The sequence below is a fragment of the Nuphar pumila genome, chromosome 15 (assembly GCF_984573655.1).
Source record: "Nuphar pumila chromosome 15, dmNupPumi1.hap1.1, whole genome shotgun sequence".
Taxonomy (NCBI): Eukaryota; Viridiplantae; Streptophyta; class Magnoliopsida; order Nymphaeales; family Nymphaeaceae; genus Nuphar; species Nuphar pumila.
The window spans coordinates 23,516,594-23,533,810 of record NC_143263.1 but is presented as its reverse complement, the minus strand read 5'-3'; the positions used below and the strand labels follow the sequence as shown (position 1 = coordinate 23,533,810).

The following is a 17,217-nucleotide window of genomic DNA, read 5'->3' as shown; positions in this document are numbered from 1 at the left end:
CGTACCCATATCTACATTTTAAGACATATAACTGGCTATTTTATCATGTGACATATTGATAAATAGCTTAACTATCAAAGTTATAGCACGGATATTAATGTTCATGTGAAATTATATAATAAGACAAGATATCATATCTTTATAAGATGAATAAATGACTGCGATCTTCCACTAAGTCCACCAAACTTGTTGGTTTTGACGACCATAAGTCTAGTGATGGGTGGGAACAACATTTGGAGAGTCTAAATTGGAAATTTCAAAGATGATGCGCTTACATGATCATCGAAACCCATCAAATTCACAAGTGCATGGTCTTCCCAGTGTCAAATTCAGCCCCAGTAGACTCGTATATGTACCTTTCTTTTGCTTATTTGTGGATCAGACATGGAAGGCAAAGATTGTGATATAGAACTTGGAAGAACAATATAAATACATTAATGACATGAGGAAAAAAATTGGCCCCAAGCAAAGGCATTGAATTGCCGAATATCATTTGCTTATACGGTGTTTGTCGCTGCTGTGGGGGGAAACATCAGCAGAAGGTATCACGAGACTACAAGAATGCTGATTAAGGGCAGACCTTCACTGATCCGCTGTCTCCACCTTTACACGCATTTCGCCATTCTTGACAGGGTGCCCAACCTTCAATGGAAAACCATTACTATAAACTGTTGTAGCGGGAATTGCTGAAGGAACTGGATTTGTTGTTTGGGGAATTTCAGCACTTGCTGATACTGCAGCTCTTGCAATCTCATTCCCACCCAATTCTTGATGATTTCCATGCAATTCTGCTTTCTCCGGATGCATGGAATAATGTGTTTCTGCAAAAAAAAAAAGTCATTCATTTTTCAGCAATAACATCCTGTCACAAGAATCAAACAAAACTCTAGAACAACTTCATTTCTTTTCTGGACATGCACACACACAAAACAAAGTTCAACAAAGAGAACATCCTTGTAGGTGTACAAGATTTTGAATAATCTGTGAAAGGTTTACCTCTTATTCTTCCAAAAGTTATGAGCTTCCGCAGGCAATCTCGGAACTCTGTCAACACACAACGTTCCTGCTCTGCATAAAGTTCCGACAATCCATCATTGTATGGCAATCGTGGAGCCATCTTACTGCCATGACCTGGAACTCCAGATGGTGATGCTGATGCCATGAACATTGTGTCTTGCTCATCATCACACATAAGCGCTAGAGTTCCTGGTGACATAGGTCTGCTCTTCTGCACGTCATCTTCCAAGCCTGACTCTTTTGCACCTGTCCTCTCTGGCTGGTTTTCATTTGAACACTCTGCTGCTTTGCAACAATCATCCCGTGGTTCTGTGGCCAACTCTGGGATTTTTTCAGACTGAACACCCACCTCCGTCTTCCTTTCCTTTTGGCTGATTTTTCCTGTTAAAATCAGATAAATTAATAATCAACAAGATCAGAACTCAAGCCTAAGCTTAGGCAAATTACAAACTATAAAGAAGAGCTCACACCATTTCATACAATTGAAGTTTCACTGATTTCATAAAACATCATTTTATACTTGTCAATTGAATACTTCCCAGATACAGCCACATAAGAAAAATTAACAGAGAAATAGGAATATCACAAATCTCAACATCAGATATTCTTGGCAAGGTAAATCTCACAATAGTGTTACATCAAAATAAAATACATTTTCCGAAAAAACAATAGTGTAAATATAACAATTTTATCAGGGTTTTTTATTTGTTGATAGACCGAGATAAAATATTTTTAGACTATTGCTGATGTTGTGACCATCTATGTAACAAAGGCATGGACATGAGTCACAGACAGGACATGGATTAAAAAAAAAAATTGGAAAAGTAGGGCATGAGCATGTCTGTGTGTGTCTGCATGTGTGTGTGTGTGTGTGTGTGAGAGAGAGAGAGAGAGAGAGAAGGAAAGTATCACAAGGCAATGGAAAGGTCAAAAGAGAGAAAGATGAAGGTGGCTCAAGGTAAAATATTTGTTTTTTATAATTTACTTTCCATTTTCAAAAAATGGATGAAGTAGTGTTTGACATGCATTTGACCCCTTCGAACACAGTCAAATGTGTGTTGTGCATGCTTAACCATGTTGTGTGGCATGTCAGGTCATGTCACCAGGGACATGAGGCCAAAATGTTGTGTCCATGTGACCTAGGTGGTCATGTTTCAAAGTTGTATAGCCAAGACTAGTCTCTCACAGTTACTTGTTTGACTATATCTAAACAACCTAAAACTTTAAAAATGACCCAATCAAGAAGCACCAGAGATACCTGTAAATGTTTTAGCAGCTTCTCCTGAAACTACCACCAAGAGCTTGCAAAGCTCCTTCACATCCTCTGGCTGGACAACGTCTGCTAGCAGAGACCTTAATAATAGGTTTAAGGCAATAATCACTATGTTATGAAAAGTAGTATAAGATATAAATTGCAGATATCCTAGGCATCAAATCCACCTTTCAAAACAAAGCAAAGGAGAAGAGGAAAAAAAGGTGCACTACCTGTAAGCAAATTTTGAAGAACCCAATGCCACAGGAGGAGCTGCACGAGCAGCAGGAAGAGAAGACATGGAAGAGGGTGTTGCAGAAGATGAAGCCTTAAGATGATTTACCTGAATAACAATAACAAAAAGAGAATGAAACAATTTGCTGTAACCTTCAGTGGCCGCTCACTTTCTTATCACCAACAAAGGTTTTTCCATATTATAGGCCTTATCTGTTCAATGAAAAGTGGCTTAGAAATCAGGCAACTCAGATGAAGGCCCACTGAATTCGAGAAAGCATCAATATAGAGAGGAAGTCAACCATTGACCACTCAATTGCTATTAAGCTGGTTTTCTGACCAGAAAAGCCTATTGTCAATTCATCATTTTGTCTCTCTCAAGTGAAAAAGAGACCTTCCCTGACTTTAGGCCTACTACAAGTGGAGGGGAATTTTAGATTCACCAAACACTTACACGAAGAATCTTTAACGTATATCCAGGATAAAGAAAAGGAGTTCACCAAACACTTACAAGGAGAATCTTTAACGTAGATCCAGGATAAAGAAAAGGAGTTCACCAAACACTTACACGCAGAATCTTTACTGTAGATCCAGGATAAAAAAAGGAATTGACAGCAGAACTATGTCAGTCCCATCAATGTGATAGGAGAAACAAATTGATCAACATTTAAAACATATTCAGACAAACAACTTATATTGTGATACACTTTTGATGGAATAAATACGGAAAGATTTATAACTAAGAAGTAAGAACCATAAGCAGACCAACCAAATAGAAATGGAGAGAATGATATTGATATCCATATTGACAGATAAGTTTGACAGCAAAGAGAAAACAATCTGGTGCATAAGAAATGTTCCTATTACCTCTGCTTAGTACAAAACTTTTCTTTAGCATGGTGTAAGGAGGATGTGTCCAGGTAGTTAGAGCACGTTTCCAATCACTAACTGTTTCTCATGATCATAAATATAATCCCATATTTCTGTTTCTAAATGCCAGAATTTTGTACATATATGTTTGGTTTAGGAACACTACGGATCATTTTTTTTGTGCACTGAACATTCTGGCTATCAATTTGCTGTAGAATACACTTTGGTCAGATTATTTAAATTTTCAAATATATAAAGAATCAAATGCTGCTCCTAATCAATTTGAGATAAAAGAATGATGGCACAATTGCTGCGAATAAAGGAAATCTCGCACCCTCCAAATGTGCAACTTTTTTGGGAAAAATGTGGATTTCCAGAGCTTTTCTACAAGAGAAGTTGTCTCCATTTTTGGTCAGGTATTTTGGGTTGGCACTAACCATTCTCTAGAAAAAAAAAAGTCTTCCTTCGCAACCAAACACTCCCTAAATTGCATGAACTGATCATCGCTTTTTCAGAACAGAATATCACTTCTTTTGAAAACACAATTGGCAAACATTTCAACATATCAACAAAAGGAAAGGACAGAAACATTCTCAAGGGACTGCCATTTGAAACATACCTGTGGAAATTGAGAAAGACTTTGATTAGAAGGATCCTTGAGTGCCATGCTATAGAAAGTTTCCTGGTTTCTCCTCTTCTTGTTCAGTGGAGGGGAGGCAAAACCTGAGGATCCAATAGCTCCAGTGATGGCAGCATTAGCTGCCTGCTGAATATAGCTCAAGGCCATGCTGGGATCAGAATGGCAGAGAGCTCTTCTCTCGTCACTGCCTTCAAAGTTCTTGCAATCCATGCATTTGCAGTTTTCAGAGCATAGAACACCAGCTTGAAAGCACTCACAGTACTTCTTGAGACACCCTGACTTTTTGCAATGACAGCCTTTATTGTGCTTTCCTACCAGAGGCAGCTCCCTTGTTTCTTCCTAGAACCATACCAACCCATGCAATAATTTCATTGAGATGCAAAGGACAGAAAAGGAAAAGAAAAAGGGAGAAGTCCATTAACAGCCTAAGTTCCACACAATACATGAACTGGTCAATAAAACTTTATGTTTTTGGCCCAGACACCAAAAAGTTGTCTGCAATCTGTGGCAGCTAAATTTACCAGAAAAAGAGAGGAATAAGATATTGTTCACCTAAGTTCTGACTGCAAAGAGCATGGTTAAATTTATTTTATAATAAATAAGACTCCTTTAAAACTGTTACAATTTCCCGAAAATATGGAGAACCAAGAATCATTTATAATGCAAGCTGTATGTAAAAATACATGACTCTCTCAATGAAGATCAAACAGGAACAGCCAAAGTGCAAAAGGAAAAAGCAGAAGATCCATAACTATAGGAATGTTGAAACAATAATGAAATTTGTTGACTTAACTTCAATTACCAGCAGCAAAGTTATAATTGTAAACAAAGTCAGTCATGAAGAGTTTAAAAATATAACGTACATATATATCATGAAGACATATTATGGGTTTTTTTTTCTTTTTATTTGTTATTGTTATCATGAACAAGAATTTTTATTAATTAAGATAGCAAATGGTGAAGTGACAAACATGTCGCCAAATACAGTACTCCCAATGTACGAATAGTGCACAAAATAGGGGTCATCAGTAACTAAAACTATAAAATAAGAAGCATACTCCCAATGGCAAGAGCAACCCAAATGACACTACACACAGTGCTTTTATGTTAGCTCAGGCACTTACTTTCTGATGTAGAAATCCATGCAAAAGCAAGTAAATACAAGTGCCACCACAAAAAAACCTTGCCTCTTTCCAACTTTCATCAACCAGTAAGTATCCAATAACATCAAATTACAGATTTTCTACTCAAACACAGTAACAAACTACAGAAGATAAACCCAGATACAAGATCTAACTCTTGAAGGACGCCCTTCTTCCTCAACAGTCACAATAAAGTGTTACATATGTTCAAATAAATACTTGGTGGAAGTCTATTAGGACACCATCATCATCAATTTCCTCCATTTTCCTTGCTCATTTAGCCTAACTTGACTTCATGATCTCAATATTGCCTTATATTGCTCCAATCAAGATGTTCTTTAAGTAAGCTTTTTTTCCGTCTGAACTAAGTCAAATACACAAATAACACTTGGATAGTATTAAGATCTATGGTATAGAGAGAAAGAGAAACAATGAAAAGGCAACCTTCATGTCTTATTGAGCATAAACAAAAGATTTCATAGGTTGAACCTCTTTATTAGGGCATCAACAATATAAGAACAAATAATGACCAAATACCCCTAGGTAGGACATATTCACAACTATGTACACCAAAATAAGAAAAAACAAACCTAGCTAGAGCAAACCTATGCTTTCCACAATCCCCCTCAAACTTGAGATGATGTAACGTGTACCATTGAGAGTTTGGAAACTGAAGTATGAAAATGATGAGTTGACTATGTTTTGGTAAATATATCAGCTATTCGGTGTGCAAACAAGTGTATGGTAGGGAAACAGTTCCCTCATGATGCCCCTAAGGCACATAGAGGCAATCAATCCCAATATGTTTTATGCATTCATGAAACTCACAATGCAGAAGTGTAAAGTATCCATAACACCAATAGCATTCCAAATATACTGCATTTCTACTTTGAATGCTTAGATCTGACCTGTTTTCCTGCCTCATTCCTGTTAGTTCTTTCATTGATTGATATTCTCCAGCCCAGTTGGCTTGATGGTATACTTAAGCCAAGAAGTTCCCAGCATTTTTAGCATTGTCATACTTAGTATAACATACTCTGTTCCACGGACCCCAATAGCTACAAGTTAACCCTAGCATTATTGATATGTCACTCTCAAAGCTTCTCTTCATAATTGGTGTCACAAATCTTGAGTAGCACTTTAGTTCCATCAAGATAGCCCCCAAGACCCTTGTCTTTTATCAAGGTCCTCACAAAATGAACCCAAAAAGTGTAGTTGATTCCATCAAGCTTTACATGAACCACTCGAATTAGATTGTTTTTGTCAATCCTCTAATCAAGATTACCCCAGGACAACATAAAGCAAGCACTCAAATGCGCATGAACCAACAGAATACAAACAATAACAGTTTTTAATGAAGCAATGAGTCAAAAACTAGCTGCTACCCCTATGTTCGTCAACAAGACCTCAATACTCCAAAACCAAGCAAATTTGGCCAAACCAACACTTCTGTTGCTCCTTTATATCAAAAGAAGACTTTGACTGAAGCGATTTGAGGTCTCAAAAACCCAAACAATTGGGTAAGACCTATGTCACATGGGTGCAGGTGCGGGGGTGCAGCACTTTCAAAAAACTTGGGTGTGGCGGTGCGGCAAAATATATATATATATATATATATATATATATATATATATATATATATATATATATATATATATATATATATATATATATATATATATATATATATATATATATATATATATATATATATATAGATATAGATATATGTTGTACATAAATGATCCTGAGTGCGGTCAACGCACCCATGGTCAGGTTGACCCAGAGTTACCGGAAGCACCTAGGCAAAAGGGGAAGCGTGCTTCCCCGAAGCGCGCTTCGGAAGCGCGAAACGTCGCGCTTCCGAAGCGTGAGGGGAAGCGTCCCCCTTTTATGGGAAGCGCGCTTCCCTTTTATGGGAAGCGCGCTTCCCTTTTATGGGAAGCGCGTCCCCCTTTTATGGGAAACGCGCTTCCCATAAATGGGAAGCGCGCTTCCCCCACGCTTCCCCCACGTTTCCCCCACGCTTCCCCCACGCTTCCCCCACGCTTCCCCCTCGCTTCCCCCACGCTTCCCCCATTTTTTCATTTTTTTCGCTTCCCCCTCGCTTCCGGTTCGCTTCCTAGGTCGCTTCCGGTTCGCTTCCTAGGACGCTTCCGAGACGGTTCGGAATTTTCTTCTAAGTGGTCCCACGCTTCCCCGCTTCCTAAATTTTTGAAAGTGCCTCGCTTCCCGCTCCCGCTTCCCGTATCGCTTCCCGCTCCCGCTTCCTCGACTGGTAACTCTGACCACACTAGGTGCCGCACGCGCACAAGCGTCGCGTCGCATGACGCGACGCGGGTGCGACACCCAGTTGGCCGAGTCCCTGTGACATAGGTTCAGACCCACTAACAAAGCTTCAGATTTCAAGCTTTTAGGAAATTTTCAGAAAATAACTTAAACTTCAAAACTCCCTCCCTAGAAGTCCAAATGACCTGAAAAATGCTTCCAAATTTTTTTTTTCTAGTATCCTTTCAACCCAAAGCACATTTGAATTGAAAGCTACTCAAAGCATGCCAGTCATCCTACTCAAGAATGAAGTTAGCAGTGTCCTCTGTGTTTTGGCTGAAAACCAACTTGAAGATGCTAAAACACCCCCCAAATCTGCAGCAAAAATTCTCTCTATTAGCTCTGATACCATATTAAGATCTACAGTAGAGAGAGAGAGAATTGATAGCCAACCTCCGTGTCTTATAGAGAATAAGAGAAAGGTACATAGGCCAACCCTCTTTATTAGACTACAACAAAAGAACAAATAATGACTAAACTACCCCTAGCTAGCACATTTATAACTATATATACAAAATTGAAAAGGCACAGCTATAACCTCAACACAGTCAAAATCTATATTTCCATATATTGAAGGCTTATTGCATGGAGAATTCTCAAAAAACTCTACACAAAGGAAAGTTTGATGAGGGGTTCCTCCATTAAACAAAATGACAAGGATAAGATCACCTGAAGTGATGGACAACCAAACAAAACTAGTAGGACATGAAGAGTACTAAAGAAAGCAACAATCAACATAGTAAAAGTCAATCTCTCATAGGACATGCAAGAAGCATTGCCTCAATAAACACACACACACAAACACATAAAAGGACAGGTACTAAGAAGACAGACAACAAGATGATGTACTTCTTATTTCAAAAGGGATATTTGAGTGGTTATTCTTGTCAATATTATTAATGTGAGGGATTTACCCGACTGTCCCTAGATGCAATAGGACTGCTAGCAATCTTTGGCCGAAAAGCATTTGGGTTACGCTCTAGAGTCGCTTCAACAGCCTCATGCCTAACAGCTTCGTTTTCGACATTGTTGCAGCAGTTAACACAGTTGCAACCATCACAATATATCCCTGCAGCAAAACATTCACAATACCTGGCCACACATACAGAAAACAAGGTTAGCTTCATTCCAATACACTGAACTATTAAATTCATAAAAAAAGTTTATGACCGCTGCAAAGCCACCAAATCATATTCCAGAATAGCAAATAAAATGATCAGAGCAAATGAAAAATGACATCATTAAATATTTATAGCAGTCAGAAATTTTGATCTGATTTTTACAGACAGAAAAAAGAGAACACAGTTTATAATTCAGCGATAACCTTGCAAGCTACAGACATTTACTGCAAATTCAGTGCAGAATTCTGATCGCAGCTAGATTTTTTTATAGGGAAAAAAAGAAGACTTCTAGTGGCAAGTATCCATATTTAATTCATTGGCATTCAATCAAATGCCTAATCAAAGATATGAATAAATACCCTACTCTAAAGTTGCAACAAGAGCATTGCAGCAAGCATAGAAGTGCAAATGCAGATGAGTACAGGAGATGCATGGAAGTGCACATGCTGATGCATGCAGTCAGGGTTTGAACTGGGCATGCTTCTTGAAAACATAAGTGAACTAGAAGAATCATGAAAGAGCTCCTGGTTTTCTAATGCAGACAGCATGACTCCCAACTGCACTGCTATTATAGGCTGTTGAATTTCAATTTAACAGGAAGCATGAAAACCAAGAACAACAAACATGCTTCCTTTTTAAAAAAACATGAGATAACAACTACCAAACCACAGGAAATTTTGTACGGACAGAGGGGGAGGGAAATTTAACCATCACATCATTCCGTCCTCATAGAGATCATCCTTCTTGAAATGGAAACTACACTTCCCTTTGAAGTCGGTTTCCTAATGTTGCATTTGTTTATATCAGATCTCAAAATGCAGACTGATTTGATATCCATGATCTCAGACCCCAGGCCTTTGAATCCGGAGGATGTTCCAACCAAAAAGAAAAAAGGATTTTGAGGCCTTTTTAAGATCTTAAGTACCTAGTTTGGCAAATTTTGAGATGTCGTGTGCTTTATCTTGGATTTCATGCAGCTTATAGAATCCTTGGTGAGATCTAAGATACAACATAACCAAATACACTACAAGAGAAACTTCCAGGTCATTTCCTTTCTCTTCCAAGTGCTCTAGAGGCCACTTCCACAGCAGTTCCCAATCTCTACCTCCTCACAGTTTCGCATACACACACTGCATCCATAATTACTTCTCCCTTACAGTTTTCACAAGGGCAACTCCTGCCTTGATTTCCACCAATATGGTAAAAGCAGACACTTGCACAGAAACACATAAAAATGTGAGACACTTACAGTTTCAAGCATTTTGAATGTTTGCAGTTGCACTGCCTTGTTTTCTTTGGAGTACCATCTTTTGAATCAAAAGTAGGGCGGGGAGGTCTTGAAGGTCTTGGTGATTCAGGTTTTCTGGATAAAAACATCAGAATGTCAACAATTAGACATCAATAGTAATAAGTTTTATGTTAAACCAAAATATGGCATATCACAAGCACCCAATGAAAACAAGAAAGATCCATGAAAACTTTCTTTTTTCCTTCTTTCAAACAAAAAACTAAATCTGCCACCATCCTCTCACATGTCATCATGGAGTGTACAACCAATCTTTATTTATTTAGGCAAAAAACATACTTTAATTGCATAACAGAAAAAAACCCGACATATCCATGTGGAAAGAGTCATCAACACTATTTATTATGCCCTTTCATCAAAAAAAATTCTTGAGACAACATAAAGATTATTACTTTCTTTTGTATTTTTATTACACATTCCATCAAAATCTTGCATCACAGATGTTGCTAGCTCCTACCTGCCCAGAGTTTTATATCATTTAATGGGGATAGTATGAATGCGATTTCCAAGTACAAGTGGAAATAGATGACATGAGGACAAATTCATGTTTATGTATCTACTGCTTGATTTTCACTGTACTAAGTCGACACACACACAACACAAAAACTGAATATGCAAAAGATTTTGATTGGTTCCTTCTTTTCTCAATGGTATTTACAGTTTTTCTTTTTTGATAGGCAAGCTGGGGGATAACCTGTTAAGATAAGCTTTATATATATATATATATATATATATATATATATATATATATATATATATATATAAACCAGAATACCCATCAGGGGTATTTCGGTTATTTTACCTTGTAATAGAAGTCAGCCCATTAGGGGTTGACTGTATAAATTGTTATTTTTTTGTTTTTTGTTTTTTGTATTTTTGCTTTTGGTACAATTGATTGGGACTAGTTGGAGCTGTTCCCTGTTCCTCTTGCTTGTTATAAATAGGGCATCAAGCCCTTGTAAACTCTAACACTTTTTAAGGGTTTGTGTAATACAAAAACATTTATTTTTTACCCTTTATGGGTGGTGTGAATTGATCAATTAGTGTTATTCTTGGTTGGTTGTGTTCTTGTAAGTCCATAAGAGACACTTGTTTGCTTTTGTTCTCAGTTCATTACATGGCATCAGAGCTTTTGTGCTCTTGGGTTGTTATTCATTCGGAAAGGCCAAGAGAAGGATCATCAGAATTGGTGGAGCATCGATTTGTGCATCAGGAATCACACCATCAAAATATCTCGACAAAATTCTTGCTACCTTCCTCTCTCACTCTCTCTCATTATTGTAAAAATGAAGGATCACACTCTCTCATTATTGTAAAAATGAAGGATGAAAGAGATGTGATTGTCTTCATTCCCATAAGACTCAATGATACTAACTATGTGATGTGGGAATCTATATTGAAACATAAAATATGGGAAAAGGGTCTATAATATGGGAAAAGGGTCTATGGAGTTTGGTTGATAGCACCGAAAGAGAGCTTAAACTTATACTTAACAAGATTGAAAATGAAAAAGAAGTGGCTCTTCAAGGAGAAGAGATGTCTAAGGTCGTCACCGAATATGAAAAAAAATGGAAAGAGTGGAGGATGGGTCATTTCAAGATAATTGGATGGCTTATCAATAGTATTGACATCAAAAAATGCTCTAGCTTAGTGAAATTTATCTTTGTTAGTGATGCATGAATATGCAAAATAAAGTGAGAACTATGCCCCAAAGAAAGATGAGCATTAGGGAATATTACAACAATGTCATATTTCTTCTTTGGGATGAATTAGCTTTTCTAGAGCCAAAATGGCATTACCTCCAAGATGCAGAACTCCTGAAAAACAAATTAAAACTGAGCATTTCTATCAATTTGTTAATGGGTTTAAATCCAAATTTGAAGAGACCAAATTGGCCCTTCTTCATAGAAGAGGTGTACCTACCATAGTTGAAACTCTTGAAGAGTTAACTATGGAGGAAAATAGGTTGAAAAAACATCATCTTCAAAAGATGAAGAATCTGTCCTTACTATGTCAAAGCCCGAAAATCACACAAGGAGTTATAAACCTCCTCACTTTGGAAGAAATTCCAAAGACTATGGAATAAGTCAAAATAATAAAAGAGGTGATCATGAATACAAGAAGAATGGCAATATAATATGTTACCATTGCTATGAGCTAGGTCACATCAAGCCTTTTTTGCCCCAAAAGAAGAAAAGAAAATCAAAGAAATGATAAGAAGGTGGCTTCGGTGGGACCATCTTTTGAAAGAAATGGTGTATACGACTCCAAATGCATCGGCTCATTATCCTTAACACAACTCATGGAGGCACTATAACCAATGTTCAAAAATCAAATTTCTTCCTTCTCGGGTGCAGCCATATCCACAAGCATTGACCCCAGTAAGACTTCTTGGATTCTTGATTTCGGTGCTTCTTTCCATATGACCTCAAATGAGTCAATATTATCCAAATGTTATACTAACCCAAATGATTCTTATGTTTCAACCACCAATGGAACTTCTTTAAAGACTAAAAGTTTTGGGGTTTTTAAAAAACAACAAACTTTCTTTATACCATATATTATAGTAGTACCAAAATTGAATTTAAACCTCTTATTTGTTTCCCAAATTGCGGATCATAGATATAAAATTTTGTTTTCATCTAACGATTGTTTGATAAAGGATCGCCAGTCCGAAAAGCTGATTGGGCGAGGGCATAGAAAAGGAGATCTCTATGTTATGGACAATCTTGAATTATCAAAACATAGTTTTTTGTAATTTTGTGAAAAAAAAAGATATAAAAAATTGGCACAAAAGACTAGGACATCCTATTGTATCCAAATTACATTTGTTTACATTTCTTACAAGTTATAAAGAAAGGGATTTTGTTTGTGAAGATTACATCCTTGGTAAAATAAAATCTTTACCCTTTGAGCCTAGTCATTTTATATCTAAAAATTCATTTGAGTTCGTACATTAGGATATATGGAGATCGGCTTCGGTTATATCCAAAGAAAGAGTATCTTATTATGTTGTGTTTGTGGATGATTATAATAGATACACTTGGATATATTTTCTTAAACACAAATGCGAAGTATTTGATTGTTTCAAAAAACATTATTGTTATACAAAGACTCAATTTAAAACCAATATTGAAATCTTTAAAACCGATTCTGAAGGAGAAGTTATGTCAAAGGAGTTCAAAAATTATCTTGACTTACATGGTATTATTCATAAAAAAATTATGTCTTTATACTCAACAAAATGAACTAGCCGAAAGGAAGCATAGACATATTGTTGAGACTACTACAACACTTCTTATATCAAAAAATGTTCCAAAAATGTTTTATACCAAAGCCGCTCTTACGGCAGTTTATTTGATAAATAGAATGCCTTCAAAAACCATTGAAAATATTTCTCTTATTGAAAAATTATTTAAAACATCTCCCGATTATAAAAGGTTGAAAATCTTTGGTTGTAAATGCTTTGTCCTTACCAACAAAAACGACAAACTTTGCCTAAAAGCTATTCCTTGTGTTTTTCTAAGCTATACCAAAAATCAAAAGGGGTATAGATGTTATGAAATTGAAATGAACAAATTATATATTTCAAGAAATGTTACTTTTCTTGAAAACGAAAATGGATTTGATAAAGAGAAAATCTAAAAGCATTGTGACTATTAATTTCTTTTTGACTTGGTCAATGAGCATGAAAGATGTGATAACATTCATGATACGCATGAGAGTGACAATGAGGACACTCATGATACACATGAGAATTTGAATGAGGGTCTTGATAATATAGACCAATCTCATAATGAAATTCAACCATCCACTGTGTGCTTTAGAAAGATATTCTAAAAATCAAGATATAGATTCCTCTATTGTTAGAAAATCCATGAGAATTTCAAAGGCTCCTAGTAGATTTGTAAGATATGATTCTTTTGAGCCTAAATATAGAGTTTGTTTAATGGCTATACACTCATACGTAGAACCATCATCTTACCATGATGCTAAAAACCATCAAGAATGGATTAAGAAAATGGATGATGAATTAGAAGCTTTAGAAAAGGCAAAAACTAGAAAATTCAAACATCACCTAAATGAAAGAAAATTATAGGATGTAGATGGGTCTATAAGATAAAAACTAAAAGTGATGGGACATTAGAAAGATATAAAGCTAGGTTAGTAGTCAAAGAATATAGTCAAGAATACGAAATAGACTATGACAAGACATTTGCTCCAATCGCTCGAATGACCACTGTTAGAACCCTTATTTCTATAGCATCAATTAAAAAATTATCAATATTTCAAATGAATGTAAAAAATATTTTTTTAATGATAATCTCAATGAGAAAGTTTACATGAATCCCCCATCAGGTTTAAGTTTAGCACATGAAAAAAAATCGGTTATAAAAAATATTTTATGGTCTAAAGCAAGCCCCCAAAGCTTAGTATGATTGATTCAGTAGTGTGATGACACAACTTCACTTTAAATCTATACTAACACAACATTGTTTGTTAAGATAAGCTTCTAATATATATATTTGTATGTAAATATATATATAAATATATATATGTCTATATGTATGTAAATCGAAATACCCATCAGGGGTATTTCAGTCATTTTACCTTATAACAAAAGTTCGCCCATCAGGGGCTGACTGTATAAATTGTTATTTTTTTGTTTTTTGTATTTTTGCTTTTGGTACAATTGATTGGGACAGCTCCAACTAGCTGTTGGAGCTGCTCCCTATTTGGCATGCTTGTTATAAATAGGGCATCAAGCCCTTTAAACTCTAATACTTTTTAAGCATTTGTGTAATACAAAAGCATTTATTTTTACCCTTGCATGGTTGGTGTGGATTGATCAATTAGTGTTCTTCATGGTTGGTTGTATTCTTGTAAGTCCATAAGAGACACTTGTTTGCTTTTGTTATCATTTCATTAGATAACCCTTGTGGCATTTGAACATGAGGCCCCTTGGCATGATAGTGTGACCTAATACTACACCTACCTGATCGACCTTAGTTATTAACTTTGACTTTTAATATTGTTGTGAAAAATCATTTGTAGACCTAACTTTTCCTAATTTAATAATTTTCATAACATATACCCTTTTGTAATAACTAAGATTTTCTAATAAAGTTGACAAACTTTTTAATCTCTGAGTATTGTTACTCATACCAATATCAGTTGTCAGTTTACATACACATACATGCATGTTGAAAGGTTTTTTTTAAGAATTTAGAATGAATGTTTTTCTTAGGAAAATATTAAACATAACCAAATTAGGAACATTTCAAGGAACTTAAAATAATTGATTTTTTTTTAAATATATTACATAAGATTGTCATCATAATGTGATATACCATGATTACAAATATCATTGTAAGAGAAATATGCGAAAATCTAGTCGCATAATTAGAAAATACTAGAGGTATTGTGATATATTCAAAAAAGTTTGAGTGACCCTCAAGCCAGCTAACAGGCAAATACCCAATAGGGGTATTTTCATCTTTTCACAGCCTTGTAATAGGTTGTGCCCATTAGGGGCACAACAATCTTCTTATTTTTATTTTTATAGACTAGGTATTTAATTTAATGTTGAGGGCATATTTGTAATCAGCCTATAGAGTCGTTGAGACCTCCCTAATGGCTCTATTTCTAACCGTTGGGGAGTGTCCCAATGGCTCTCAAGGGCCTTATTTGTGTATAAATAGGGGCATTCCCCCTCATGTAATGCTAATGCTTTCTCAAGCATTTTTTTATACAAAATTCTATATTTTAAGTGTGCTCTTGGCCCTTATGTGGCCTATGTGTATTCCCCCTCATGTGCTTTTTGTGTTGACCCATAAGTGGTCTTAGTGCTATTTGATATTGTGTTCTTGTAAGCCCATAAGCATTCTTTTGTATTCTATTTCTCATTTCATTACATGGTATCAAAGTCATCGGTTAAGGAACTTGTTCGTGTGGACGTGAGAGCGTGGAACATGTGATTGTGAGCTCGTGGTGTCCAAAGAGTACTTCACTTTTATTTTCTCCTCTCTTTATATTTTTTTTCCTCCCTCTCTATTCTTTAATTGTAAAAATGGAGGATGATAGATAAGTTGTCATCTTCATTCTCATGAAACTCAATGATACAAACTATGCGATGTGGGCATCCATAGTAAAGCACAAAACATAGGAAAAGAGTCTATAGGGTTTGGTTGAAGGCACCGAAAGAGAACCAAAGCTCATGCTTACCAAGCTCAAAAATGGCAAAAGAATAGTACTCCAAGGATAAGAGATGTCTAAAGTTGTTGTCAAATACGAGAAAAAAATGAAAAGAATGGAGGATGGGTCATTCCAAGATCATCGGATGGCTCATCGATAATATTCAAGTTCGGCAAATTTTGATTTTGCTAGTGATGCATGAAAGTATCTCAAAGATATGTATTGTTACATAGCTCATATATGTAACGTGCAAAATAAAGTGAGAACTATGACCTATGGAGAAATGAGCATGAAATATTATAATGATCTTTCTCTTCTTTGGGATGAATTAGATCTCTTAAAGCCTAAGTGGCATTGCCTTCAAGACATAAAACTCCGTAAAAATTAAATTAAAACGGAGCATTTCTACCAATTTGTAATTGGGATTATACCCGAATTTGAAGAAACCAAATTGACATTTCTTCATAGAGGAGTTGGACCTATTATAGTTAAAACGGAAGAATTAACAATGGAGGAAAATAGATTAAAGAAACATTCCTCTACTGAAGATGAAGAATCGGTGCTTGCTATGATAAGGCCCAAAAACCACACAAGAGCTTACAAGCCCCTCACTTTGGGAGAAGCTCCAATTATCATGGAAGAAATGACTATGAATACAAGAAGAGTGGCAAATTAATATTCCACTTTTGCAATGAGCCAGTTCACATCAAGCCCTTCTGCCCTGAAAGGAGAAGAGAAGATCGAAGAAATGAAAAGAAGGTGGCTTCCATAGGACCATCTTTTGAAAGGAATGGTGTAAATGAAAACTCCAAAAGCATTAGCTCAATGTTTCTAGCGCAACTCATGGAGGCACTACAACCAATGTTCAAAAGTCAAGCATATTCCCTCTCTGGTGCGTCAGTATCCACACGTATTGATCCTAATAAGACTTGGATTCTTGATTCTGAATTTCTTTTCATATTACTCCAAATGAGTCCATACCAGAGTTACCGGAAGCGCCTAGCTAAAAGGGGAAGCGCGCTTCCCCGAAGCACGCTTCGGAAGCGCGAAACGTCGCGCTTCCGAAGCGTGGGGGGAAGCGTCCCCCTTTTTTGGGAAGCGCGCTTCCCTTT

At 36.3% G+C, this 17,217-nt stretch overlaps 1 protein-coding gene across 1 annotated transcript in view; it reads right to left on the bottom strand.

The window, feature by feature from the left end:
• Positions 1–232: 232 nt before the first annotated feature.
• The window catches only part of LOC149814806 (protein tesmin/TSO1-like CXC 5), a 57,116-nt gene continuing 40,131 nt past the window's right edge, over positions 233–17,217 (bottom strand). Inside the window, exons 2-8 of the mRNA XM_089989086.1 lie at positions 9,854–9,967; positions 8,398–8,575; positions 3,993–4,352; positions 2,503–2,612; positions 2,276–2,370; positions 997–1,398; positions 233–821 (exon numbers count right to left, since the gene is read on the bottom strand). Coding sequence (XP_089845212.1) covers positions 583–821; positions 997–1,398; positions 2,276–2,370; positions 2,503–2,612; positions 3,993–4,352; positions 8,398–8,575; positions 9,854–9,967 — 1,498 coding nt within the window. The 3' untranslated portion in view covers positions 233–582. The remainder of the gene's footprint in view (positions 822–996; positions 1,399–2,275; positions 2,371–2,502; positions 2,613–3,992; positions 4,353–8,397; positions 8,576–9,853; positions 9,968–17,217) is intronic.